We start from the raw sequence: 27856 nt of genomic DNA on the forward strand, positions 1-27856 counted from the left end.
GTGTTTGTGTAAGTGTGTTTGTGTGTGTGTTTGTGTGAGTGTGTGTGTGTGTGAGTGTGTGTGAGAGTGTGTGTGTGTGTGTGCGAGTTTGTGTGGGTGTGTGTGTGTGTGCGTGTGTGAGAGTGTGTGCGTGTTTGTGTGTGTGTGTGTGTATGTGTGTTGTTGTTTTTTTTCATTTTATCTGTTGTTGTTATTTTCCTCTCAGACCTTCTAGTGATTTTATTGTTTGTGTTTTTGTTCTTTCATGGCTTTGGGGGTCTTTGGTTTGTCCACGGCTTTGCTCCATAGATCCCCGTATCGCAGTCCTCTGTCATGGATGACATTGAGGAGTGGCTCTGTGCCGAGGTGGTGAGGCTTCTTTACCTTGATTTCATTCTCTTTGTCTTTGTTTCCATGGTAACTTCATGTACTCACTTTCATTTAACCAAGCCTGTTTGGTTCTATTTTGGAATTTGTTTTATTTTTTTATTTCCACCAGTCATGTTGTGAGTCCACCATATGCCACTCATTCAGATCCTAATGAACATTAACTAGGGATCAATTAACAATTTAAGATGTCCGTAAAGCTCCAGCCTGTGTTGTTGGAGTTGTAATGAGTGCGATGTTGTTGAATGTTATGTCATCTTGCGGAGTTGGTTATTGTTGTGTTTGTTAGGGGTGGGCGATATAGCCTAAAAATCATATCACGATATTTCAAGAATATTTGCGATGACGATATTTATGACGATATAAAAAAAAAAATGGAACAACGTTTTATTGGTGATTGCAGTTGGCAGGCGGTAGCATTTATTAGTGCAAACAAAATAAAGGGCATTTTCCATCCTTTTCCAATGAGCTACTCTCATTGATGACAGACTTCCTAATTCAAAGTGTAAATCTATTGTCATAAGGTGGCAGCAGCAGCTGTGTGTTCGACTTGAAGCAGACCGATCAGTGTATGACGTCAAAATACCCCTTATTTACACCTTATTACCCTTTATTTACACTGCACGCGTATGCGACGCATTATGGCTCCGACATGGCCACCGGAACTGATCGCGGCCACTCTAGTCAATGCTTGTGTTTACACCAGCTGCGCCGCGGCATGTTTCAGAAGCGGCTCTCTGCATTGCTTCGCTAAAGATAGGCACCTCACCTATTTTTGATGGTAAAGCCCCATTCACACCAAGAACGATAACTATAAAGATAACGATATTAGCGTCCACACCAGCGAACGATATCGTCTGTTTATTCTAAGCGCACGCGCGTCTGCCGCTTTAAATTCTCGAGCTCCTTACAGCAGGATGGATTCTGATTGGCTGTCAATGTTTGTATCGTTCATCAGCTGGAGAAAAATAGTTTTGAAAGTGATTCCAACAATATCGTTTCTCTGTGCCTTTCTCGTTATAGTTGTGGTGTGGACTCTCCTATTCTTTAATATTGAGAACTATATCTTTATCGCTATCTTTATAGTTATCGTCCTTGGTGGGAACCGGGCTTAAGAGTGTGCGCTCGAATATGCTCTAGAACCGCTCAGTCTGCGCAGCGCTGCTTCAAGTTGAACACACCTGTTGGGTTTGTGGTGGTGTTGTTGTTGTGTGTGCTAGGGAACGTAAATGTGCCATATGTCATTGTGTCGCTATATCATTGATATCGCGATATGACACTTTTTTTATCATGTAAACATTTATACCGGTGTTATCGTGGCCGGTATGATATGGCACACCCCTAGTGTTTGTACTGATATTCAAATAACTGTGTAGTTTGTGGAAGTCAAGTGTTGGGGAAGTTACTTTGACGCAAACTGCCGGGATTCAGAATTTGTTACGTTGTTTTTTGTTTTAAATAGCCAATACTGATTTAGTGATAATACCTTTGTAAGACACAGTATTTATTCAGAATTTGTAAGAAATTGAAATTAAAATGTTCAGTTCTTGCAGTTCTGTTTAGGTCCAAGGTATTATCACTAAATTCAGTAGCACGCTACAGAAAAAAAAAAATTAGACTATTTTTTGTTACACTTAAGTTAACGTCATTACGTCCCCAACACTGATCTATTGTCATAAATAACAGGGAAAATGCATACGTAAATATTATAAAAAGTCACATTGTAAAGTGGTTTTCCAGCTGAATGGTAAGTAGTTGTTCATTCTCAACGTGGCGTACAAGTAATAAAACGTACTGGTCTGATGTGTTAATCATTTTATTCTCTTTACTTCTTTAAACAGAAGGGTGAAGAGGCCGAGGAAGGAGTCACGAGTAAAGGTACAGTGTGGATTTACCCGTATGTCCAGCTCTTCAGTGTTACATTCCGTACATACATACATAACTCTATAAAGCCCACTGTATCATATCTGATTTCTAAGTTATCAACATGAAACCTGTTGTACACAATCTTCACGGATCCATTTACAGGGTTAACCTCGTGAATGCAGTTGACCGTTGTTCTCCTGATGTCTCTTTAGAGTTCGACAAGTTCTTAGAGGAGCGGGCCAAAAGTGCAGACGAGGCTTTACCGTTGGCCCATGCTGGAGGGCCCAGACCTCCCGCGAGCACGTCTAGCAGCAACCGCAGGACGACACAGCAGACGGAGGACAATCTCTTTGCCTTGTAGACCCGTGACGGGACAGATGATCACACTCCCTTCCAAACGCTTGCTGTTACTGATAGAGCACTGTGAGAATCCAGCTTCATGACAGCTATAACCTTTGAGCTGAACGGTGCAGTCAAGCCATGGCTGAAGCAAACATGTAGCCAAAATAATTCTCTTTAGAGAGCTCGTTGGTTTCACTCCTGTCGAATGGAGCCGATTGGTTTCGTATTTATCGCTCATTAATGAACTAACGCTCTTAAAGTTGGCCGTTCTGAGAGGTATTCACGCGGGCCGGATCTGAGTCAGCTATGGATTGTGACTCAGTCTGTTGAAGCAAAGTGGCTACATTCTCATACAATCATCATGTGCGAATTACCAAAGACAGACGAATAAAAACGTGCTTTCCGTCGATAAAGCGGAGAGTTCCAGTGCTTGACTCTGATTGGCTGAGCCGCGTTCGAAGCTGTTGTAAATGACGCTACAAAGTAACACACCTTTGTTTAAGTTTGTGTGTTGCTCGGCAACCACTTTGTAGCAACCACAACTGTTTCTGAGGAGCTACATTGTTTGGTGGAAGAATACTGTGTTTATTAATATCATTACACTTTATTTGCTCTGTTTTATTTTGTGAAACCTTACTACGTATATGGAGTAACCGTTTTATAAAAGCAGTAACCCCCGTGAAGCTGTGGTTTACAGTGAATTTATAACAGCTAAGGGGGTTTTAGGCACTCTTAGCTGTTATATATTCACTGTAAACCACGGCTTCTCTGGGCTTATTGCTTTAGTAGACTCTTTCCAAAGCGACTTTCTCGAAATCGAATGAGTTTACTCTCAACATTTTGTTTCCTCGAAAAACTGCGCGTTTAATCTTGCGTTATAATGACTTTAATCTCGAGACGGTTTTATTTTTTTTTATTATTGCTTGGCCCTAATCCTCTTCCGTAGCACATTAGAATGATTTCCGAAGACATACATTACATTTGAAAATACATTCAAATAGAAAGTCATTTTTAAAGTGTGATACGATTTCACAATGTTACCGATTTATTGTATTTCTGATCAAATAAATGCGGTCTTTTGACGTCTTTCAAAAACGTTTTTAAAAAATGTAATTAATTACCCAAACAAGTTATACTCTTAAAAATGTGTTCACACCAGCACTTTTCAGAGCAATTTACCTACATTTTTTTTATTTGTTATAGTTTACTCCTAAACCTCTAGCGTACCTGTAGACTCTACATATTTAAACCGGGATAGAAATTTGGCTTCGTTCGCCAAAAATAGGTTTCATCTGCTTGATACAATATACCATTTCTGACATCTTTTGTTTTCGGGGTATATGAAATATGACACATTTCTTCGTAAGATTCACCCACTTGCTGCATCTTTCTGTCAGATTCCTGTTTAAGGATTGATTTCAGCTTGCAAAAACCGACACATTTGGCAAGTAAAGATCGGAAATGAATGGATATTTTACTTTGTCCTATTTTGCTAGACCTAACCAAGAATTATATTAGCCTAAAGGCATTTGTAAAATATGTATCCATACGTAGACAAAAATGTGTATATACAGTAGGAAAGTGTGTGTATAGTAATTGTATTAACTTTGGCGTAAAATGTAAATGTTTGTCATGAAAGATTCTATTCCATGTGACGTCAGGTTTTGCAGGATCACCGGTGGTTTTCATTCCAGTCCGTGTAAAATTAAATCATGCTAAATGTTGCACTGCGATCTTCCAATAACGTGAGGAACGTTTACTCTGTATATAGAGTAAACACAGCTAGATCAAGCATGATGCATTTTACACTCTCAGACCTCAAATGTTAAGCGTCTAATGATGGGAGGGGCTTAAATGTTGTTGCCAGCTAATCAAACCTGTTGCGAGCCTCCCCCTAAATCAGTAAACCAGCCGTTCAAACACTGGAGGGCCGAATGCTTAACTTGCAAATGAGGCACAAGTCACTGTGGGTTTGATTGAAATGAAATTGCAGCATGTTCAGAAATCAATAACGGTCTGATTTCTTAAACCAGTGCAATTTGAAAGATGGCTATATTTGTTCTGCCATAATGTAATAACAGACAGATTAATGTTGATCTCCAAAGACTTTAATATCTGGTTTTGTTTCCAGCCTTTAAGTACTTGTGAGAAAGACCTGTTAGTGATATCTTGCTCTGCGTTCATCATTGTTTGGATGAACTGCTTAAATGAATGTCGCCATGTGACATTAAAAGTATTTATCTCATAACGTCTTAAATGTATTTTTAGAATAATGACGATTTCCTACGGCCAGATTTATTGTTTAATCCAAACTATTTTATTAAAGTGATTAATTTGCTTAGTGCAAACATTTTCCTGCGTGATTCATTTTAGCAAGCTTATCTATAAAATATTCTATTATAGCCGTTATTTTGAGGGAAAAAAGGACCTTGACTTATTTTTACAGCAAAATAATGAACCATTTCTCAGCCTGCCTCTTAAAGGGTTAGTTCAGGCAAAAATTAAAATTGGGCTGTGTTTTACTCGCCCCCGAGGCATCCTAGGTGTATATGACTCTCTTCTTTCAGACGAATCCAGTCGGAGTTATATTAAAAATTGTCTTTGATCTTTCAAGCTGTTTAATGGCAGTCAGCGGGTGTTGCATGCATCAGTCCAAAAGAAGTTCAATTTTTTATTATCTGTGTTTTTGTTCTGTCGCTGTCATTCTGTTACACTGTGGAGCTTCTGTCATGAAAACTAATTCCTCGTATGTGTAAACATACCTGGCAATAAAACTCATTCTATGAGAAACACATGATGTAATCACGGAGCCACACGTGTGTCGTCATATCAGCCCACTCGCTCTCGGACTCCCTATTGGTCGGTTTCTCTGGTTCTACAGGCGGCGTCATCGCTGCGGCTCAACCTAACATGATCGCCCAGCGCCCACCTCTGCTTAACTCTGATTGGCTGACGGAGACAAGCCCACCACCGACCGAGATTTTGTAAACAAAAAACGGGCTGTTTATTCGGCACTTCACATTAAGAATATATTGAATGCTTATACTCTTTTAACACAAATCGACTGTCAGCGTATTAATTAAACAGGTCAGTGTAACTACTAACCTACTTAAATAGCCGACGAACGCTTTTAAAACATTTAAATGCTTGAAATAAAAATAATATATGTAAAAAAAAACGGCAACAAAAATGATAATAACAATCCAAAACATACTCAAACTACAGTAAAAAGTCAATCTCGAATAAGTGACTTCAATTACAGTTGTGTAGAGAAACACATGATGTAATCACGGAGCCACACGTGTGTCGTCATATCAGCCCACTCGCTCTCGGACTCCCTATTGGTCGGTTTCTCTGGTTCTACAGGCGGCGTCATCGCTGCGGCTCAACCTAACTTGATCGCCCAGCGCCCACCTCGGCTTAACTCTGATTGGCTGACGGAGACAAGCCCACCACCGACCGAGATTTTGTAAACAAAAAACGGGCTGTTTATTCGGCACTTCACATTAAGAATATATTGAATGCTTATACTCTTTTAACACAAATCGACTGTCAGCGTATTAATTAAACTGGTCAGTGTAACTACTAACCTACTTAAATAGCCGACGAACGCCTTTAAAACATTTAAATGCTTGAAATAAAAATAATATATGTAAAAAAAAACGGCAACAAAAATGATAATAACAATCCAAAACATACTCAAACTACAGTAAAAAGTCAATCTCGAATAAGTGACTTCAATTACAGTTGTGTATCTGTCCAGCGCTTCAGATCGCAGTACACTTGAGTGGCCGTACCGAGATGCGCGCGTCATCGCTTGCGCTTCAAGAGCGAGTTCTGATTGGTCGGGCGGCGTGTCAATCACCCACGGCGGTCTGCTAGCATGCTAATGTGCAAAGCAAACTCTCAAGTCAACTTTGCCTTGTGCGGCAGCATGGAGACGAACGCGAGCAGCCAGTAGACAGAATCAGCACCAAAGTTGAATTTGTCGAGAGTTACGCAGCCGGTAAATGTCCGCGAACGTTTGCTCTCCCGACAAGTGCTAGAAGTTCTCGGTGGAGTAACGCTGGGTGTCGAATACCTTTGAACGAGCGCTTGAGGACCATGAACCTGTCTTTTGACGACCCGTCGCTGGACACCCTGGCCTCCAGCTTGTCTTTTCACGACCCGAGTGATATTGACACGGCTCTGCTCAATGACATCGACGGTAAGAGATCGTTTGTTTACACTCGCGGCGCTGGACGGAGTAGCTGAGGGACCGATGCGTGTTTACATCTGGTGCTGTCAGACTCATACGCCTGTGTGTTTATGTTCAAACTTATTTGTCATATCTAACCACGGTGTCATCCTATAGGAGGCTTGTTTTGCTCAGAATCAACCGCATCCCCTTTTAAACATGCTGACAGCGTGGTTATTGTTGCTTTGTATGCTAGACTTCATGAAATCGGAAATAAACGCAGGGTGTCTGTGGACAGCAGCAGAAGCCCCGCCCCCTCCAGCCTGTGACGTCACGCGAGGTTACTCTCGGACATGTTCTGAGCTCCCAGCACAGCTGCGTTATATATAACTCACAAGTTATCATCCTAAGCACGTAAAACGGCGTCGATTCTGTTTCTCACAGCAAAATGTGTTTTTAAATATATATATATTATCTTCAGAGTGTGCGTTTGCATGCTTTGCGTTATTGTAGGCTTTAGTATAGAGGTTATGAATGGTGCAGTGGATATAGTGAAGTGACCGACAGTAGCCCTGCGCTGAAGCGGACGCTGTCCGATAGTAACCTCGCATAGCGAGGCGCTTTCTAGGCCTCTGATTGGCTGAGCGCGGTCACCTCATACAAACACACGGTTGTGCACACTGGAGCGCTCTGATGGTATATGGGGTTAGATCTATGCAAAAACGCATTTTGAGGTTTTGAAATAGTGTTTTTCCCCCCATACTTTTGTGATAAAGGTTTTTTTTAAAAAACAAACACCTCAGTCAAATTGAAAGGTCTTTGTAGAAAATGAAACACAAAGCCTTTGCATCTATTTTTTTTTGGTAAGTCTGTAAGATCAGCAAGATGGAGACAGAATAGGGAAGAATTATATAGAGGTAAATGCAACTGTGTTCATGTTCAAGTTAATTTAAAGCATTTCTTGAATATTCATGGACGAATGATCATAGTTGTGGCCAAGTACATTTCACATAAAAAAAAAAGAAGGCTAATTTAAATAAATGTTCAAATATATGGGACCGTCATATAATTAGCAAAAACAAAACCCCACAAAAAGATATTGTGAAGTACTAGGTAGGTCTGTGCGATTAATCGAATGTGATTGTCATGCACATTTTGTCGGTAAAGCCGGTTCTGTGATCAGCAGTAAATCAGCATCACGTGCTTTCAGATGGAGCAGCATTTAATACACAGAGCCGTAGTTTACTGGCAAGCTACGCAAAAAAAATCACAGACGATATAATCGCGCGATAATGAAATCGTTCACGATTATGAAAGCTGTTTGCGTAGCTTCTCGGTGAACTACGGCTCTGTGTAGTAAATGCTGCTCCATCTGAAAGCATGTGAAAATACCACATTTAATACATATTTTTACTCCAAACTCACTTCATAACGTCAGTCGAGTGTTTGAAATAAATCCTTCTGTGAGATGACGTGGCTTCTTACACAGAATAAGGCACGCAACATATTTCATAGTATTTAAACAGTGATAAAGGCATTGCATTATAAATATACGTAATTTTAATGAAAATGATAATAATAAGAACTCAGATAAACCGTATATTGCGGTAGTCGTGTGTTTATTAGTCACGCTGAATGAAAGCAGTTTCTTCTGTTTATTCAGCCGCAGCGATAGGCATTTTCTGGGTTTCTTCTGCGAGGAGTATTTGGAGTTTCTCTGGCCTTCGGATGGAGATTTACTGCTGATCACAGAACCGTGCTTCACTGAAAGATACGCACGACAATCACAGCTTCTGCCTAATCGCGATCTCCATTCCATTTTGATTTATCGTGCAGCCCTATCAAGTACTTTTTTTCCTTTTTGACATGTTTCTACATCAGGAAGCCAGGACAGGGCATATACGTGCCTTATTTTAATAGCCAATAAGCTTCAGTTGATTTCATAGCCTGGTAAAACCACCAGTGAATAAAAAGAAAGCAGTGAAGATGTTTTTAAAATAACTGAATTCAAAACATTTCCTTTGCAAACAATTCATGGTTTGGAAAGAAAATAAAATGCATTGTGTTCTTATTATGTGCCAAGATGATGTGCTACATGCTATTTCTAGCAAGGCGGGGGGTTTTAAGAACATTTTGTCGGACAGAAATGCGGGCAAGATGAGTCATCAGTATTTCTGGTCAATTTTTCCCAGAAGTGAGTTTTTTTGTTTTGTTTTTTTTGGTACTTTTATTCAGAAAGGATGGATTGAGTTGATTTTTAAAAAAGTGACCGTAAAGACATTTATAATGTTACAAAATAATTCCTTTTCAAATAAATGCTGTTGTTTTGAGCTTTTTATTCATTAAGTAAATCTTGATGACTGGAGAAATGCTGCTGAAAATTCAGCTTGGCCTCACAGGAATAAATTACACTGAAATAGAAAACACTTATTTTAAATTGTAATAATATTTCACAGTATTGCTGTTTTTACTGTATTTTTGATCAAATAAATGCTGTCTTGGTGAGCATAAGAGACTTCTTCCTAAAATATTACAATATATTACCAATCTCAGACTTTGTGAATGGTAGTTCATCTGCTAAAAGTTTATTTTGACAACTTTTACTCTAGCCAGCACATCACTGTTGTTTCACGAGAGCCGCACTTATAGGACAAAGTTAATAGAGAGCCACTTTTACTGCAAAGTATGAGAAGTTACATCCAGTCATAAATAGCATGTCTGCTTCTCAATCTGTCATCCCTGAACATGCAATATGCAATGCAATACAAAGGGGTTTATTTTTAGAAGTGATTTATTTAAAGTTATTTGCTTCTACATTAGCCCATCGTGTATCAAACCATAAGAGCACACTCGGCGTTAAGAGCTGGAAAGATTGCCAAAACAACTCGGCAGTGAGTCAATGTCATGGACGTAAGGGCAGAGCAAGTTTAAATATCTTTCTAGTCTATATGTCCATCTTGTAATTCCGCTGTTTTGGGTATTTTAAAAATATAAATTATTTATAATAGAGCAGACACTGACTGTTGTTCATGTAATTATGTTCTCCTTTAGCGAGACCGCAGACGCTGAAAGCACTGCGCGCTTCAGTATGTGTGTAGTAAAGGAAACCGCGCGTCTGTGCCATTCATTCATAAAGAGACATGCATATTTAAATGGTATTTTTGCAGCTTAATATTTACAGATACCAGTCAATATTGCGATTTGATTTAAGTGTAATGACCTACGTACTTTTGATTTATTCACCCAAACTTTGACAAATTCCGTGATATTCCGCGTTATACAGTAAATTCTGTTTTTATGACTGGACTCCGCAATTGCATCCGCGTTTTCCGCATCGCAGAAATCATAGGGCCATGATTATAATGTGTTCTATTGTCTTTTGTCGCGTCGCACCACGACGCTCGCGTCAAGTGTAGACATGGTGTGAGTTTTTTTTAATGGCTTAGTTTTAGCCCTGCTTGTTTTTAATGTTTTTATTAAATATCTGTATTGATCATATCATCGCATTATTTACTGCCATCTGCCATGCGAGCCACACATTAAAGCTTGGCGAGCCGCATAATGAGTAACACTGACATAGATGATCCCCAAGCCATGAAATACATCACACAGTTTTTTCATTTCATTTTCATCAGGTGGCATAAATCCATTTGTAATGTACTAAGAAATCCTATGTTATTTTATAGTTTCAGTCATTAGGGCTGCACAATTAATCACATTTTTAATCGCGATTACAATTACGAATGTCACAATTATGTAATCGTTCAAAGCGGCAATTAATCGTTTAAAGTCCACTTATGTTATTCTGCGTGCTTAAGATGTTTTTTTCTTTCTGCGAGTTATCTTAAGGGTTTTTCCATTGTTTTAATTTTAGTATAACACTATAATACCATTCATATTTTACCTTTTTTTTATTTAAAGAAGAAACCAATCCGATGAATAGATGCCATTTGAGGCTTAATAATATAGAAAAGCACTAAGGGTTTTCAGCTTGTTTATTTTCATCTAAAAATACGGCACGCGGTTGCTTCAAACAATGGTATAAACATCATTCAGTGTAAATTGTGATGATCGTAATTAATAATCGCAATGACAATTTCAAGGGAATAATCGACAATTATGATTTTTGTCATAATCGTGCAGCCCTAATTGGAAGGATTGGATTAATCTGGGTGATAACGTCATTGTTTTATTACAGTGATGTCAAACACACACTTTTTGACAGTACATCTAATTAAGTTTATGCGTTCCCTGGGAATCAAACCGATCAGTTGTATGCTTGGAGGATCCCATTGCTCACTATATCCGTCTCTATTTTCATGTTTTAACAGATATGCTCCAGCTTATCAACCACCAGGACATGGAGTTTGGAGGGCTGTTCGATCACGCTCCATTTCCTGCTCCCTCGCAGGACCTCTCAGTCCTGCCCCGCTCCAGCCCTTCCTCTCCTCAACCCGCCTCTTCTACGCCCACCAACACCTCCTCCATCCTCAGCAGCAGCCCACACCTGGATGCCCTGCTGGGCCCCCCCATCACCCGCAGCTCCTCCATCCCGGACAAGGTGTTTCATCCTCCCACTTTCCAGCAGTCTCCTCTGGCACAGGTGACCTCCACCCCCGCAAACCCCGCCACACTGCAGACCACGCAGCCCAAAGCTCAGCCTGCTCCATCTCCCAGCCTCCACCCTTCCACCCCGCCGGCCCCGAGCCAAGCTGCCCCGGCCGGGAAGAGCCCTGTGTTCGGCGCGACCCAGCAGGCCCTCTTCAGCTCACCAACACCCCAACCACAGCAGCAGCAGCCCGTGGTCACTTACACCAACCAGAACAGCTATACAGGTACGTTGTATTACCTAAAAAATTATATAATCAATAAGAAGGTGTTTACATGACACCAACAACAAAAAAAAAAGTTTGCATTTTAGCCATTCCTTTACACGACAACAGCATTTTGGGGGCCTGAAAATTAAAACTGGTTTTGAAAACGATATCGTTAATGGTCCATGTAAACTACAAAAACCGTGACATCCTTCGCATGCATATTAGTGCCCGGTCTATAGGCACGGATCCGTGCGAACAGAAATCATTGTCGTCCGTACACTTTTCCATTTTTTACTACATTGCTGTTTTATAAACATGCTCCAAGTCATGGCAACATGTTTTTCCATCCATATTTAATTTATAATTTGTCTTAAATCTCATTTTGTAAAAAAATAATAATCGTGAATCGTGAGTTGAGTGAATCGTTACATCCCTACTTTCAACTGAAACTCATTCAGTCAGTTTGACTCGTGAAAAACTTTATAGTAACTAGATCAAATGCTGTCATCGATCTAACTCCAACATGATTGCATTACTAAGACTATAAAATCCATCACCTTTGATCAGTGATATGCCAGCCGTTCTCTTCAGGTAGCTGTAATCTGTTATGAAAAGGCAATTTGAGTTCAAGGTGCAGACGGTGAAGTCACTGTTGTCAGTCCTGGAAACCCAGTGACCTTTTACCATACATTGTGCTCGTGTGTAAAGCTGCCCAGCCCACATTCGGGGTCACATATTCAGGGTCAAATTTAAATCTTGTCAAAGGTAATAAAATAAGTTTAATTTTTATATTTAATTGAAAAGTTCCCAAATGCCCCCGTTTTTTTATTTTGTGGATCTGTACATCTCTTGTCTCAGGCACTGATGAGTGGAGGCACCATCCTGACCACCGTCCCACTGATGGTGGACACAGAGAAACTGCCCATCAGTCGCATCACCATCAGCGGGAAACTAGGCGGCCTGCCGCATAAGGGCGAGAAACGCACGGCCCATAACGCCATTGAAAAACGCTACCGCTCCTCCATTAACGACAAGATCATTGAGCTCAAAGACCTGGTGGCTGGGACAGAGGCTAAGGTGGGCTCATAGTCTGTCAAAACCTTATTACATATCTAGTTATTTAGTCCCCATGTAGTGACCCTTGAAATTCATTAGAAAACTTTAACCAGATGGTATGAGCTAACCGAAGTAGATTTTGTAGCTCTTATCTTACCTAGATGTCTTTAACATCATTATAAGATGAACTTCTCTCTTATTCAGCTCAATAAGTCGTCCGTGTTGAAGAAAGCCATTGACTACATTCGCTACCTTCAGCAGTCCAACCAAAAACTAAAGCAGGAGAACATGACACTCAAAATGTCCATTCAGAAGAACAGTAAGTTCAGTTTAAATTTATATTAAATGCAATGATTTGATTTAATATAAGTTGAATTTTAGGGTGCTTTTTGACCCACTTAAGTGCATCTTTATATGTAATTCATAATTACTTCTGTTGATTATATGTGAGCCTGCAGCACAAAAGCAGTGTTGAGTCGCTGGGGGATATTTGTAGCAATAGCCAACAATACATTGTATGGGTCACAATTATACATTTCTCTTTTATGCCAAAAATCATTAGGATATTAAGTAAAGATCATGTTCCATGAAGATGTTTTGTAAATGTCCTACCGTAAATATATCAAAACTTAATGTTTGATTAGTAATATGCATTGCTAAGAACTTCATTTGGACAACTTTAAAGATGATTTTCTCAATATTTAGATTTTTTTTGCACCCTCAGATTCTCAAATAGTTGTATCTCGACCAAATATTGTCCTCCTATCCTAACAAACCATACATCATATGAAAGCTGAATAAATAAGCTTTCCATTGATGTATAATTATCAAATTCAATTTAAAATAATTGACCCGTATGACTGGTTTTGTGGTCCAGGGTCACGTATAGTTAAAGCGTGTTGCCGACGGTACTGCCAATCATTGTCCTTCTGTTGAAACATGTCTGTCACGTATTTCAATATATTTGTAATTACACATTTATAATGACGAAGTTGTGATAATCAAGTGCTCTACATGTGCTTCAGTATGCAAATCAACATCATAATAAGTGTACTTTAAAGCATGCCAAGAGATGATAAATATAATGATTTAGAATGTACTTTTAAGTAAAACCTCTAATTTGACATAAAAAGTGCACTTTTTAAAAGTTTACTAGTCATGCAGATGTCTCTCTTTAAGTACACTTAAATGGCTTTTTATTCCAGGGATATATTATCTGCAAGTGCAGTTTTTTTTTTTAGTATACTTTTAAGATTTGAAGTGCATTACTTAAGTTTGTTTTTCACCAGTGGAGCGTGGTTGTCTTTGCATTGACCTGTCGCGTCTCCTCCTCAGAGTCTCTGAAGGACCTTGTGATCATGGAGGTGGACATGAAGCCAGAAATCCCCACCCCTCCAGCATCAGACGTCGGCTCGCCTCAATCCAGCGGCCCTTTCTCCCACCACGGCAGCGACTCGGAGCCGGACAGCTCGATGGAAGAAGACAACAAGGTAGCAGAAACTCTTCCAGAGCTCCTATCATGCCTTTAATGAATTGGCCTCGGCCGTGAAGTAATTGTATGTGTTAGTGTGTGCTGGATAATTCGATTGCTTGAGGTCAAGGACTTGGAAGAATCATAATGTAATGATCTAACTCCAATTTCTGTTTCCCGTTCTCTCTATTAGCCTGTGGTTGAGAGGGCTGGAGGAATGCTGGACCGCTCTCGCATGGCTCTGTGTGCCTTCACCATGCTCTTCTTGTCCTTTAACCCGCTGGCGTCCCTGCTGTGTGGCAGCTGGAGCAGCTCTGGGACGACTGTGTCTGGACACACAGGAAGGAGTCCACTGGCAGTGCCAGAAGCAGGTGCTAATTAGGGTTGTGTACCAAAACCTGGTTCCAATATGGCACCGGTACCTATGTAACCGCTATGTATTAGAACCGAATCCGAATGCAGATTCGGTGTCTTATTTCGGTGCCATGCCTGAGCGATCGATTGAAATATTTGTCCTCTGGTTTTCCAAAACGGACGTAAGAAGCATCATCACTGCGGTGCACACATGAAAAATAATTTCCCGACGTGAACTCAAGTCGGAAAGCTCTAATAATACAAATCCAACACATCTTTGTAGTAACGAGCGTGTCCATGTTGTTTCCACATTCCGACTTAAAAGCACAGCTCGGGAAACGAGAGCATCGGAGGAGCGCGTGAAAGCAGTAATTACACTTGCTCTGACGGCAGCAGGTAGCCTTCTGTTAACGAAGCTAAACACGCTTAAATTAAAATGCCTAAAGCTAAACCTCCCTAGTATTCACTTTTCTAAACCTGTTGTCCAACAAAAGAGAACATTATAACATTTTTACTCCACAACACCAGTCACATGCTTCCTTTTGGGATCTGATGAGGCTTCTTGTCACAGAATGAGGCAGAAAATATGTTCCATACGCTACTTTAAAAAGATTAAGAATGCATCGATTAGCAATGGATTATAAATATATGTAATTATTATGAAAATACCAGATGGCTTGAATAACACAGATAAACTATAGTGTCTCAGTCGAGTGTTTATTGTCTTTGTTTTATCATTCAAAACGTGTATATGTTCTGTTTACTCAGTTACAAGTATAATAGCCATGCCTTTGTCCATATAAGGGATTTCCTGGAGGGTCCTGAGTGCTCTACTTCTGTGACTGTGGATTTTCTGTGCGAGGGCGTATTCCAGTATGAATGAAACAGACATCATGTGTTTATAGTGCTAATGGACAATCCATCATTTTTTGGGGAATTTTTATTTTATTATATGTTCAGAGTAGCATCCCATCCCAGTCTTAATGGTAACGATCCAATCTGGTTTTCATGCGTGTAGCTGAGTCTTGGGGCTGGATGGATTGGATGTTGCCCACTCTTCTGGTGTGGCTGTTGAACGGTGTTCTAGTCGCTGGAGTTTTGATCCGCCTGCTCGTGTATGGAGAACCTGTGACCAGACCCCACTCAGAATCATCTGTCCTCTTCTGGAGACACCGCAAGCAGGCCGATCTGGATCTAGCCAGGGTATAAACCGCTTTCTTGCACTCATCTGTGATTGCTCTGGAGGTCAGATTTCACCGACACATCTGATAGCCGTTTCTCTAATGTTTTTCTGCAGGGAGACTTTGCTCAGGCCTCTCAGAACCTCTGGACGTGCCTCAAAGCTCTTGGTCGTCCACTGCCCACGTCTCAGCTGGACCTGACCTGTGCGGTGCTGTGGTCCGCCATGCGTCTGTGTCTGCAGAGGCTGTGGGTGGGCCGCTGGCTAGCCATCCGTGCCGGAGTCCTCCGTTCCAACCGCCCCCTACAGGAAGATGCCCGCAAGAGCTGCCGCGATGCAGCCTTGGTCTACCACCGTCTACACCAACTCCACATGACCGGTAAGTCACTGTAGCATATAGAGGAATCAGGCAAACTTGTGAAGAGCAACTGTTAGGCCGCCTTTTTACGGTCTCTGGCATTCACATACGACTGTCGGATTTCGCTCATTAGTTCACCATAGTAAAAATAATAATGAATGCATGCATATATCCACACAAGCATATGACGGCCAATATGTGACCCTGGAACACAAAACCAGTCATAAGGGTCAATTTTTCGAAATTGAGATTTATGCATCATCTGAAAGCTGAATAAATAAGCTTTCCATTGATGTATGGTTTGTTAGGACAGGACAATATTTGGTCGAGATACAACTATTTGAAAATCTGGAATCTGAAAAAAAAAATCTAAATATTGAGAAAATCATCTTTAAAGTTGTCCAAATGAAGTTCTTAGCAATGCATATTACTAATCAAACATTAAGTTTTGATATATTTACAGTAGGAAATTTACTAAATATCTTCATGGAACATGATCTTTACTTAATATCCTAATGATTTTTGGCATAAAAGAAAATTCTATAATGTTGACCCATACAATGTATTGTTGGCTATTGCTACAAATATCCCCCAGCGACTTAACACTGCTTTTGTGCTGCAGGGTCACATATATTTGAAAAAAAGTGTGGTTTTCTAGGGCTAATAAATGTAAATATTCATTTAGCAACACATGATAAGTCTTCTAGCCATTCGTCGTATTTGCTCATGATGTTGATCGGTGTGCAGGCAAGCTCGGAGGAAGTCACCTCTCTGCGATCCACATGGTGCTGAGCGCTCTCAACCTGGCCGAGTGTGCAGGAGACTGTCTCCCCATTGCCACGCTGGCTGAAATCTGTGTGTCTGCAGCCCTCCGGGTTAAAACCAGCCTGCCCCGCCTGCTTCACTTTACTACGTTTCTGTCTGTCTGTATCTGTTTCTGTCTGTCTGTATCTGTCTCTGTCTGTCTGTCTCTGTCTGTCTGTCTGTGTCTGTCTGTATCTGTTTCTGTCTGTCTGTTTCTGTCTGTCTGTATCTGTTTCTGTCTGTCTGTATCTGTCTCTGTCTGTCTGTCTCTGTCTGTCTGTCTGTGTCTGTCTGTATCTGTTTCTGTCTGTCTGTTTCTGTCTGTCTGTATCTGTTTCTGTCTGTCTGTCTCTGTCTGTCTGTCTGTGTCTGTCTGTCTGTCTGTCTGTGTCTGTCTGTCTGTCTGTCTGTGTCTGTCTGTCTGTCTGTCTCTGTCTGTGTCTGTCTGTCTGTGTCTGTGTATCTCTCTGTCTGTCTGTGTCTGTCTGTCTGTATCTGTCTGTCTGTCTGTCTCTGTCTGTCTGTCTCTGTCTGTCTGTCTCTGTCTGTCTGTCTCTGTCTGTCTGTCTCTGTCTGTCTGTCTCTGTCTGTCTGTCTCTGTCTGTCTGTCTCTGTCTGTCTGTCTCTGTCTGTCTGTCTCTGTCTGTCTGTCTCTGTCTGTCTGTCTCTGTCTGTCTGTCTCTGTCTGTCTGTCTCTGTCTGTCTGTCTGTGTCTGTCTGTCTGTCTCTGTCTGTCTGTATCTCTCCGTCTGTCTGTCTGTATCTCTGTGTCTGTCTGTATCTCTCTGTCTGTCTGTATCTCTCTGTCTGTCTGTATCTCTCCGTCTGTCTGTATCTCTCTGTCTGTGTCTGTCTGTATCTGTCTGTATCTGTCTGTCTGTGTCTGTCTGTCTGTCTGTCTCTGTATCTCTCTGTCTGTCTGTATCTGTCTGTCTGTATCTGTCTGTCTGTATCTCTCCGTCTGTCTGTCTGTATCTCTGTCTGTCTGTCTGTCTGTCTGTCTGTGTCTGTCTGTATCTGTCTGTCTGTATCTGTCTGTGTCTGTCTGTATCTGTCTGTCTGTCTGTCTGTCTGTCTGATTTAATTGCATAAATTCAGTTTTAGTGAACATAATAGACTTCTTTGAAAAAAACTTAAATAAATAAATAAAATCAAACTGGCCCCAAACTTTTGAACAGTACTGTATTTTTAACAATAATATAATTTTTAAACAAAAGCTAAATCTTCTATATATATATCTAAATGTTAACTGAAAATGCACACTTAATATGTAAATGAGTGTTTCCTCTACTGGTGTCAGTAGTGTGGGTCCATCAGTGCTACAGATAGCAGAGTGTTCTGCTGAAATCTGGCCTAATTGGACAGATTTTTGCTGCCAAGCTTTTATGACACTTTATTTTACATACGCTTTGCTTTTAATCACTTAGTTTTTATAGTGATTGGGGTGCTAATCTGAGTTGTGTGTGTGTTTTGACAGTGAATACGCAGACTCTCTGGAATACCTGCAGTTACTCACCAGCGCCTCAGACGCAGCAGGAGCCACAACACAGTCCTTCGCCATCGGATCAAACATGGCCACCGTTACAGGTCAGCCCTCAATCCACTTCTGTTTTGATCTGTGTCTGTCTGTATCTGTTTCTGTCTGTCTGTATCTGTCTCTGTCTGTCTGTCTGTCTGTCTGTCTGTCTGTGTCTGTCTGTGTCTGTCTCTGTCTGTCTGTGTCTATCTGTCTGTCTGTGTCTGTCTGTATCTGTCTGTCTGTCTGTCTGTCTGTCTGATTTAATTGCATAAATTCAGTTTTAGTGAACATAATAGACTTCTTTGAAAAAAACTTAAATAAATAAATAAAATCAAACTGGCCCCAAACTTTTGAACAGTACTGTATTTTTAACAATAATATAATTTTTAAACAAAAGCTAAATCTTCTATATATATATCTAAATGTTAACTGAAAATGCACACTTAATATATAAATGAGTGGTTCCTCTACTGGTGTCAGTAGTGTGGGTCCATCAGTGCTACAGATAGCAGAGTGTTCTGCTGAAATCTGGCCTAATTGGACAGATTTTTGCTGCCAAGCTTTTATGACACTTTATTTTACATACGCTTTGCTTTTGAATCACTTAGTTTTTATAGTGATTGGGGTGCTAATCTGAGTTGTGTGTGTGTTTTGACAGTGAATACGCAGACTCTCTGGAATACCTGCAGTTACTCACCAGCGCCTCAGACGCAGCAGGAGCCACAACACAGTCCTTCGCCATCGGATCAAACATGGCCACCGTTACAGGTCAGCCCTCAATCCACTTCTGTTTTGACCCCGAGTGTTGTTTTGGGGACTCCTGGGTCATATGATGGATTTCAGAGAATAGCATTTCAGGCGAGTCACCGCAGAGAGGGTGGCCACTGCTGGGCTGTGTATGTACAGCTCAAATAAGTTTTTCTGTTCCGGTCAGCACTTTTCACATCACGCTGCGTTCATCTCGGCATGTTTTCATTCAAGCAGATGTTAGGCGGGGAGAATGAAGGACAGACACTTCATGAGTGTGTGTGTGTGTGTGTGTGTGTGATCACCACTGTGTCCTTGACCTCCAGGATGTGACCCTCACTCGAAATGGTGGTCGTCGGTTGCCGTGGTGATCATTAATTGGCTCCAGGGAGATGATGTGGCGGCAGAGAGGTTGTACCCAGCAGTGGAGCACTTGCCACACAGCCTTCAGACCGCTGAGTGAGTAACACGTGACAGTCTACAGGAAACACACGCCATTTTTACTTTCAAAAATGTGACCCTGGACCACAAAACAAGGGTCAAATTTCTTGAAATTGAGATGTATACATCATCTGAAAGCTGAATAAATAAGCTTTCCATTGGCGTGTGGTTTGTTAGAATCGAACAATATTTGGCTGAGATACAACTATTTGAAAATCTGGAATCTGAGGGTGCAAAAAAATCTAAATATTGAGAAAATCATCTTTAAAGTTGTCCAAATGAAGTTCTTAGCAATGCATATTACTAATCAAACATTAAGTTTTGATATATTTACAGTAGGACATTTACAAAATATCTTCGTGGAACATGATCTTTACTTAATATCCTAATGATTTTTGGCATAAAAGAGAAATGTATAATTGTGACCCATACAATGTATTGTTGGCTATTGCTACAAATATCCCCCAGCGACTTATCACTGCTTTTGTGCTCCAGGGACACAATTATGGTTTAATATTTAGATTTACAAAATAAAATAAAAAACATTATAAATCCTACACATTTAAAATTTACACAAAAAAAAAACTTTCAAACATTTACGGTAAGTAGTTTTTGTGTGTGTGTGTTTTTTAAGAAATTGCATGCATTAAATGCTTCAAATGATCAAAATGTAAAGACATTTATAATGTTAAAATCATCTCTATTTCAAATAAATGCTGCTCTTTTGAGCTTTCTATTCATCAGCACAACTGTTCAACATTGATAAGAAATGTTGTTTTAGTATAATTAAAAAAATATTTTTTTCTGTTTTAAATGAGCTTTTATTTCTTTATATTTTATGTTTAATTTTTTTTGTAATTTTATGCGCTTTTTTATTTGTTAGGTTTTAAAAAAATATTTATTTATTTTTCAATATTTATCTTTAATTCATTTTAATTTCAGTTTTAGTTTTAAATAAGTTTAAGTACTAAAATTATTATTTCAGTTATTCTGCCATTAATAATTTCTTTAATAATAATGTCTTTAAAAACAATACTGCTAATGTTTAAATGTTTTACATAAATACATATATATATATATATATATATATATATATATATATATATTTTACATTCAAACATAAGCAGTATTGATATAGACATACATACATACATATATATACGTATGTATTTATGTATGTATGTATATATATATATATATATACTGTATATATAGAGAGAGAGAGATTTTTTTTCTCTAAAACTATATATACATATCAAAACTATCATCATTATTATTATTATTATTATTATTGTGGTTTCTCCTGGAAAAGCGGTTAAATTCACCCCCTAATGCCACTCTCAAGATATATTTACTTTCAAAAATAGTAATACCACAAGCAAATAAAGATCAAATTGGTTGTAAAGCGGCTGCAGTTATCAGTTGCTCTCATCAGAGTGGCTTTTCCTCTTTGGTGACACAGCCGCATTTATCTTTCCACTGGACGTCCGGGAATAACACGCGTGTGATGTGCGTTTAGTGTGGGGTTATTGCTTTCAGCTCAGTCTGTGCTAAGCGCATCCCGTCTGTGTTGCAGGAGTCCACTGCCCAAAGCCTGTCTTAACACTTTTAAAGCGGTGCGTGCTCTGCTGGCCAAACCAGAGAACTACCAGCTCAGCCTCAGCTACTGTGAGAGAGCCAGCGGCCTGTTCAGAGACAGCCTCAATCTCGGCCCACACTGCAGCACCAACACATTAGACAAGGTAGATACACACATTTCACTTTATTATGTGGAGTGGTTAGTGCGCCGCGTGGGTTTTGTCTTGGACAGGGCTGTAGTGCATTGTAGTTGCATTGCATGTGCCTCAACTGTGCAATGTTCCTGCAGTGCAACACAGAGCTGGACCACACACACATTTTTAGTTACTTTTAACTAACTGGTCCCAGGCTGATGAATGAAGTCAGCTCTCCTCGAGTTAACACAGATGTCATGCTAGTAGTTCATCATGTTGTTTCTGGACATTCTGGACTATTTACAATTTCAATTTTAGCTTTAAGGAATTTTATGTGCTTTTTAAGATTTTTAATATTTCTATTGAGCTTTATTTTCAATAATTTCGTATTTAAACTTATTTCAGTTGGTCTGCCATTTTCTTATTTATTGTTCTTGTTTATTCATATTTAAGTTTTTTGTTTTATTTTGTTTTAGCTTTAATTCAATTAACAAAAGTGATTTTTAATAGTTTTAGTTAACAATAACAACACTGACACAAAGTGTCACAATACTTTATTTTAGTATCTGTTGTTTTATCATTGTTTTATCAAGTATTTTGGTTAAAAAAACAAGTGTGTTTGTGCTGTCTTTCTTTAAAACACAGATTATGTTTTCATATTTGTAATATTTTAATAATAATATTAATACAATTATATGATAATTAAACTATACATGTATAAAATATATTTTATTGTTTTATTTATATATTTGCAAACATAAGCAGTATTGATATAGACATACATACATACATATATATACGTATGTATTTATGTATGTATGTATATATATATATATATATACTGTATATATAGAGAGAGAGAGATTTTTTTTCTCTAAAACTATATATACATATCAAAACTATCATCATTATTATTATTATTATTATTATTGTGGTTTCTCCTGGAAAAGCGGTTAAATTCACCCCCTAATGCCACTCTCAAGATATATTTACTTTCAAAAATAGTAATACCACAAGCAAATAAAGATCAAATTGGTTGTAAAGCGGCTGCAGTTATCAGTTGCTCTCATCAGAGTGGCTTTTCCTCTTTGGTGACACAGCCGCATTTATCTTTCCACTGGACGTCCGGGAATAACACGCGTGTGATGTGCGTTTAGTGTGGGGTTATTGCTTTCAGCTCAGTCTGTGCTAAGCGCATCCCGTCTGTGTTGCAGGAGTCCACTGCCCAAAGCCTGTCTTAACACTTTTAAAGCGGTGCGTGCTCTGCTGGCCAAACCAGAGAACTACCAGCTCAGCCTCAGCTACTGTGAGAGAGCCAGCGGCCTGTTCAGAGACAGCCTCAATCTCGGCCCACACTGCAGCACCAACACATTAGACAAGGTAGATACACACATTTCACTTTATTATGTGGAGTGGTTAGTGCGCCGCGTGGGTTTTGTCTTGGACAGGGCTGTAGTGCATTGTAGTTGCATTGCATGTGCCTCAACTGTGCAATGTTCCTGCAGTGCAACACAGAGCTGGACCACACACACATTTTTAGTTACTTTTAACTAACTGGTCCCAGGCTGATGAATGAAGTCAGCTCTCCTCGAGTTAACACAGATGTCATGCTAGTAGTTCATCATGTTGTTTCTGGACATTCTGGACTATTTACAATTTCAATTTTAGCTTTAAGGAATTTTATGTGCTTTTTAAGATTTTTAATATTTCTATTGAGCTTTATTTTCAATAATTTCGTATTTAAACTTATTTCAGTTGGTCTGCCATTTTCTTATTTATTGTTCTTGTTTATTCATATTTAAGTTTTTTGTTTTATTTTGTTTTAGCTTTAATTCAATTAACAAAAGTGATTTTTAATAGTTTTAGTTAACAATAACAACACTGACACAAAGTGTCACAATACTTTATTTTAGTATCTGTTGTTTTATCATTGTTTTATCAAGTATTTTGGTTAAAAAAACAAGTGTGTTTGTGCTGTCTTTCTTTAAAACACAGATTATGTTTTCATATTTGTAATATTTTAATAATAATATTAATACAATTATATGATAATTAAACTATACATGTATAAAATATATTTTATTGTTTTATTTATATATTTGTTTTATTATTATTATCATTAAATATATTTAATGTAAACTGTCCAAAAACATTTATACATTTTTATGTCTAAATATGTTTGTATATTCTTCCCTTTCAGTATAATTGTAGTAATTAAATGTTGTTCAAGAGGCATTTAGTTCCATTTTAAGAAAAGAAAACTACATTTTAATTAATTTATTAATTAATCAATTAATTAGACTGTCAATTTATGTAAAAATATGTGAACGGAGTATTAAACATTTGGAGGGAAAAAATGTTTGGCAGCACCTAATTTTAATGATATTAAACAGATGTCGAGACATCATTTGTATAACAACACAAACTGTTCTTTATTTGAGCATGTTGTTTTTTGCTGTGTGTTACGCACGCACATACATGCATACACACACACGCATGCACATGCATACACACGCGCACACACACATGCACATGCGCATACACGCGCGCACACACACACACACACATGCATACACGCACATGCACATGCATACACGCACATGCATACACACGCACATGCATACACGCGCACACACACATACACATGCATACATGCACATGCATACACGCACATGCATACACGCGCACACACACGCACATGCATACACACGCACGCACATGCATGCACGCGCACACATGCATGCACATGCGCACACATGCATGCACAAACGCACATGCGCACACATGCATACACACGCACATGCACATGCATGCACGTGCGCACACACACGCACGCAGACACGCATGCGCGGACACACGCATGTACAGACACATGCACACGGATGGTATTTGTGCTCTCAAAGAAAACCATCTCTAGGCTGTCCTTCTGGAATGAAAGAAACGGTCTGATTGGATGTGTGTCTCTGTCTGTGCTGTAGCTGGTGCAGTTGCTGCTGTGTGATCTGTTGTTGGTGACGCGTACTAATGTGTGGCGGGAGCAGCAGGTGGCGTCTCAGCAGAGCTCCTCGACGGCCGCCTCTCCTGCAGAGCTGCAGGGCTTCCAGCAGGACCTCAGCTCGCTCCGCAAGCTCGCCCAGAGCTTCAGACCGGCCATGCGCAGGGTGAGAGGCCAGAGGCCACACTAAAGACATGACGTGCTCATATTTATGTCTCTAGTTCATTCAATTAAGAAATTGTCTATTTAAGCAAACTATTGCATTCAACTTGTCCTGGGTCAGGCAGTGTGATCAAAATCTTATATAACCATCAAGTGGTATATACCATAATGCCACCCAGTCTGCATGCAGACTTTTTGTAATGTATTATTATTATTTTATTTTTTTTACATTATATTTATTGTCCATTGTTAGTGGTTTATCTTTTTGATTTGCATTTGTAAATAACACTTCATACAAATTCTGCAAAGGTTGAATTTTTTTGGCAGATGTTCCTGTTTAAAGCGGATTACAGAAACAGTTTGCACACTAATCTTGTTGTATAAGGAAGAATGAATCTGTTGTTTTCTTGGTTGAACTGCTGTTCTGCAGGCTGGTTATTTAGCGTGGGTTCATGTGTTTGCATGTATAACTCAGTCGCTCTGTTTCTCTCTCTCTGCAGTTGTTCCTGCATGAAGCCACAGCTCGGCTGATGGCGGGAGCCAGTCCCACACGCACACACCAGCTCTTGGACCGCAGTCTGCGCCGCCGCGCCACGCCTGGAAGCAGAACAGGTGAACATGCAGTGTGTGCGCAGAGCATTGCCAAGTCTCACTTTGAAAGCATTTGTTTTAAATGTCTTTATTTGAATAGAATTCATTACATCATATGTGTCCCTGCAGCACAGAAGCAGTGTTGAGTCGCTGGGGGATATTTGTAGCAATAGCCAACAATACATTGTATGGGTCACAATTATACATTTCTCTTTTATGCCAAAAACCATTAGGATATTAAGTAAAGATCATGTTCCATGAAGATATTTTGTAAATGTCCTACTATAAATATATCAAAACTTAATGTTTGATTAGTAATATGCATTGCTAAGAACTTCATTTGAACAACTTTAAAGACGATTTTCTCAATATTTAGATTTTTTTGCACCCTCAGATTCCAGATTTTCAAATAGTTGTATCTCGGCCAAATATTGTCCGATCCTAACAAACCATACATCAATGGAAAGCTTATTTATTCAGCTTTCAGATGATGTATAACTCTCAATTTCGAAAAATTGACCCTTATGACTGGTTTTGTGCTCCAGGGTCACATATAATAATTATTTGTTTGAACAACAGTTTTTAAATGTTTAGGTTCAATATGCAATTAGTTATTTTTATCGTCACTGTAGTTAAAAAGTTTAGGCTCAGTATTTTTTTTTTTTTTTTAGAAATGAATACTTTTATTTAGCAAGGATGCTTTAAATCGATCAAAAGGGACAGTAAAGACATTTATAATGCTACAAAACACTTCTATTTCAAATAAATGCTGTTCTTTTGATCTTTCTATTCATCAAAGAATCCTGAAAGAAATGCATCACATTTCTACATTGATAATAATCAGAAATGTTTCTCGAGCAGCAGATCAGCATATTATACTGATTTCTGAAGATCATGTGACGCTGAAGACTGGAGTTATGATGCTGAAAATACAGTCGTGCATCACAGAAATTACATTTTAAAATATATTCAAAACAGTTATTTTTCATTTAAATTTCATGATGCTGTTTTTTTTGCATTTGTTTAAATAAATAAATAAATTAAATACAGTCTTGATAAGACTTCTTTTAAAAACAAATTATATTATATTAATTCTACCATTCTAATGCTACCATTAAATTTAACCAAAAAAATAAAATAAATAAATATATATATATGTGCGTGTATATATGTGTGTGTGTGTATATATATAAATATATATTTAATTTATAACATGTTATATAACATATAGAATACATATAACATGATTATTGTAAGTGTAAAAAAAAAAAAAAAGTTTCCGGTCACAGGCTGCCAGCTTGATCTAAATCACATCATCATTCCAAATCAATGTAAATCATGTATTGTGCTGCAGTTCCTAAAAGTTATCAGCCAATAGACGAGCTCCTCCATCGACGGTTAGTTTTGCAGCCTACTTACGTTCAGTGTGCGTGTGTTTCCGCAGAGGAGTGTGAGGTGCATCCAGGCCAGCGGGAGCAGGCGGAGGCCGTGATGCTGGCGTGCCGCTATCTGCCTCCTTCCTTCCTGTCAGCTCCGGGCCAGAGGGTGGGCATGCTGGTGGACGCCGCCCGGACGCTGGAGAAGCTAGGAGACAAACGCACCCTCCACGACTGCCAGCAGATGATCATCAAACTAGGCAGCGGAACGACCGTCACCTCCACCTAGCCACCTACACACACACACTTAAGAGCACTTTTACAAACACACCCCAAGATCTCTCAGAATCAACACGCTCTTCATTTCAGGCCTCGGTGTCATCCAAGAACGCCAAGACTCTCCCCAACAATTCATAACTGCATATTCAAAACCAGCGACGAGATGCAGAGGCAGTGACGGGACCCTCCTCCAAACGCAGAGTTTTCTCGACCTTTTTGATATGAAATTGAATATTTAACTTATTTATCTGCCCTAAAAGAAATCGAAGAGATTGCGTGGAATGGCTTTGTGAAGCGATGCACTGTCAGTGCTGACTCGGGCCAGTAGATGGTGATTTGGTGAACTGGACGCTGCTCCGTGGTTGAGTTGGAAACGTATTGTAGAGCTTTGCTTTACTTATTAGCACCTTTGAGAGATGTCGACCTCCAGCTGAATGAAGTAGTTCCTGCTTACAGCACGTTATCATCCGGTATGAATTCTGCATATCGATTTGAGAAATTTAAGGCTTTATAAAACTTCTTTTTCTTTGTATGTATGTTTTAAATAAGTGTATTTATGATTTGTCTGATGGCACATTTTGTCACGCTGCTGCAATTGAACCATTTGAAGTCAGCAGAACAAAAAAAACTGGATTTGTGTCCATTTGCGCTATTTAGTGAGTGGATACCACTGAATCCACCGTTTCTTTTGTGTTTCCAAACCAGTCTTCCATTGGAGTCAGCGAATCCAAATAATTTCATCTGCATCGAGTCTTTATCATCTCGGACATCTTTATCCAAAGATCAGATTTGAGAGCGATGTGAGGATCTGCCTGCAGCTCTTGCATATTTATATTTCATCTCTTGTCACCGTTATGCACGAACTCTGATTACTAGACATGTTTTCTGTTCGCGGTAACAGAGATTTGCAAATGACATTCATTACTTGTACGCTAACTTCTCTGTAGTGCTTGCGATCGAGTCTCAAAGACGGAATGTGTTTAAACTCGCAGGCGCACACTTAGCATATCTTCTGTTTGATTTATTCTTAAGAATGTAAATAAAAGTCTTTTGTAATGAAATTGGTCTGCGTTTGTAATCTCGATTTTTTTTTTTTCCCCAACTTGTGTGCTTTTCCAGGACAGAAGGGCCATTAGAACAACACGACGCCGACAAAGATGCACAGAAAGAAAACAAAACGTGATTTTGATCTCAATTCCAAAGACAGCTGTTCATGTTCACACATCTATTATATTTCATGGCA

The 27856-nt window shown here is 39.3% G+C and overlaps 2 protein-coding genes across 2 annotated transcripts in view; both read left to right on the plus strand.

Annotated features, from left to right (window-relative positions):
* LOC107559525 (TOM1-like protein 2) overlaps nt 1–2857 on the plus strand; it is a 9966-nt gene extending 7109 nt beyond the window's left edge. The window contains exons 5-7 of the mRNA XM_016243384.1: nt 289–348; nt 2208–2244; nt 2445–2857. Of these exons, the coding sequence (XP_016098870.1) occupies nt 289–348; nt 2208–2244; nt 2445–2593 (246 nt within the window). The 3' untranslated portion in view covers nt 2594–2857. The remainder of the gene's footprint in view (nt 1–288; nt 349–2207; nt 2245–2444) is intronic.
* A 3599-nt stretch (nt 2858–6456) lies between these two features.
* On the plus strand, nt 6457–27674 carry LOC107559518 (sterol regulatory element-binding protein 1-like). The gene is made up of 16 exons (XM_016243378.1): nt 6457–6781; nt 11083–11586; nt 12200–12270; nt 12373–12645; nt 12829–12943; nt 13960–14114; nt 14289–14466; nt 15468–15652; nt 15747–16008; nt 16735–16910; nt 18949–19078; nt 19384–19516; nt 21075–21240; nt 24189–24371; nt 24868–24979; nt 26403–27674. Exons 1-16 carry the CDS (start codon nt 6679–6681, stop codon nt 26621–26623), a joined length of 2967 nt encoding a protein of 988 aa, XP_016098864.1. The 5' UTR covers nt 6457–6678; the 3' UTR covers nt 26624–27674.
* Nucleotides 27675–27856: the final 182 nt, after the last annotated feature.

The sequence above is a fragment of the Sinocyclocheilus grahami genome, unplaced genomic scaffold (genome assembly GCF_001515645.1).
Source record: "Sinocyclocheilus grahami isolate Dianchi unplaced genomic scaffold, SAMN03320097.WGS_v1.1 scaffold689.1, whole genome shotgun sequence".
Lineage (NCBI taxonomy): Eukaryota > Metazoa > Chordata > Actinopteri > Cypriniformes > Cyprinidae > Sinocyclocheilus > Sinocyclocheilus grahami.

Excerpts from the sequence above, each read along its gene's own strand:
- LOC107559518 (XM_016243378.1), top strand. The coding sequence starts at position 6,679 with ATGAACCTGTCTTTTGACGACCCGTCGCTGGACACCCTGGCCTCCAGC. Across the intron at positions 6,782-11,082 it reads TCTGCTCAATGACATCGACG|ATATGCTCCAGCTTATCAAC; the intron begins GTAAGAGATCGT and ends ATGTTTTAACAG. Across the intron at positions 16,009-16,734 it reads ACACCAACTCCACATGACCG|GCAAGCTCGGAGGAAGTCAC; the intron begins GTAAGTCACTGT and ends ATCGGTGTGCAG.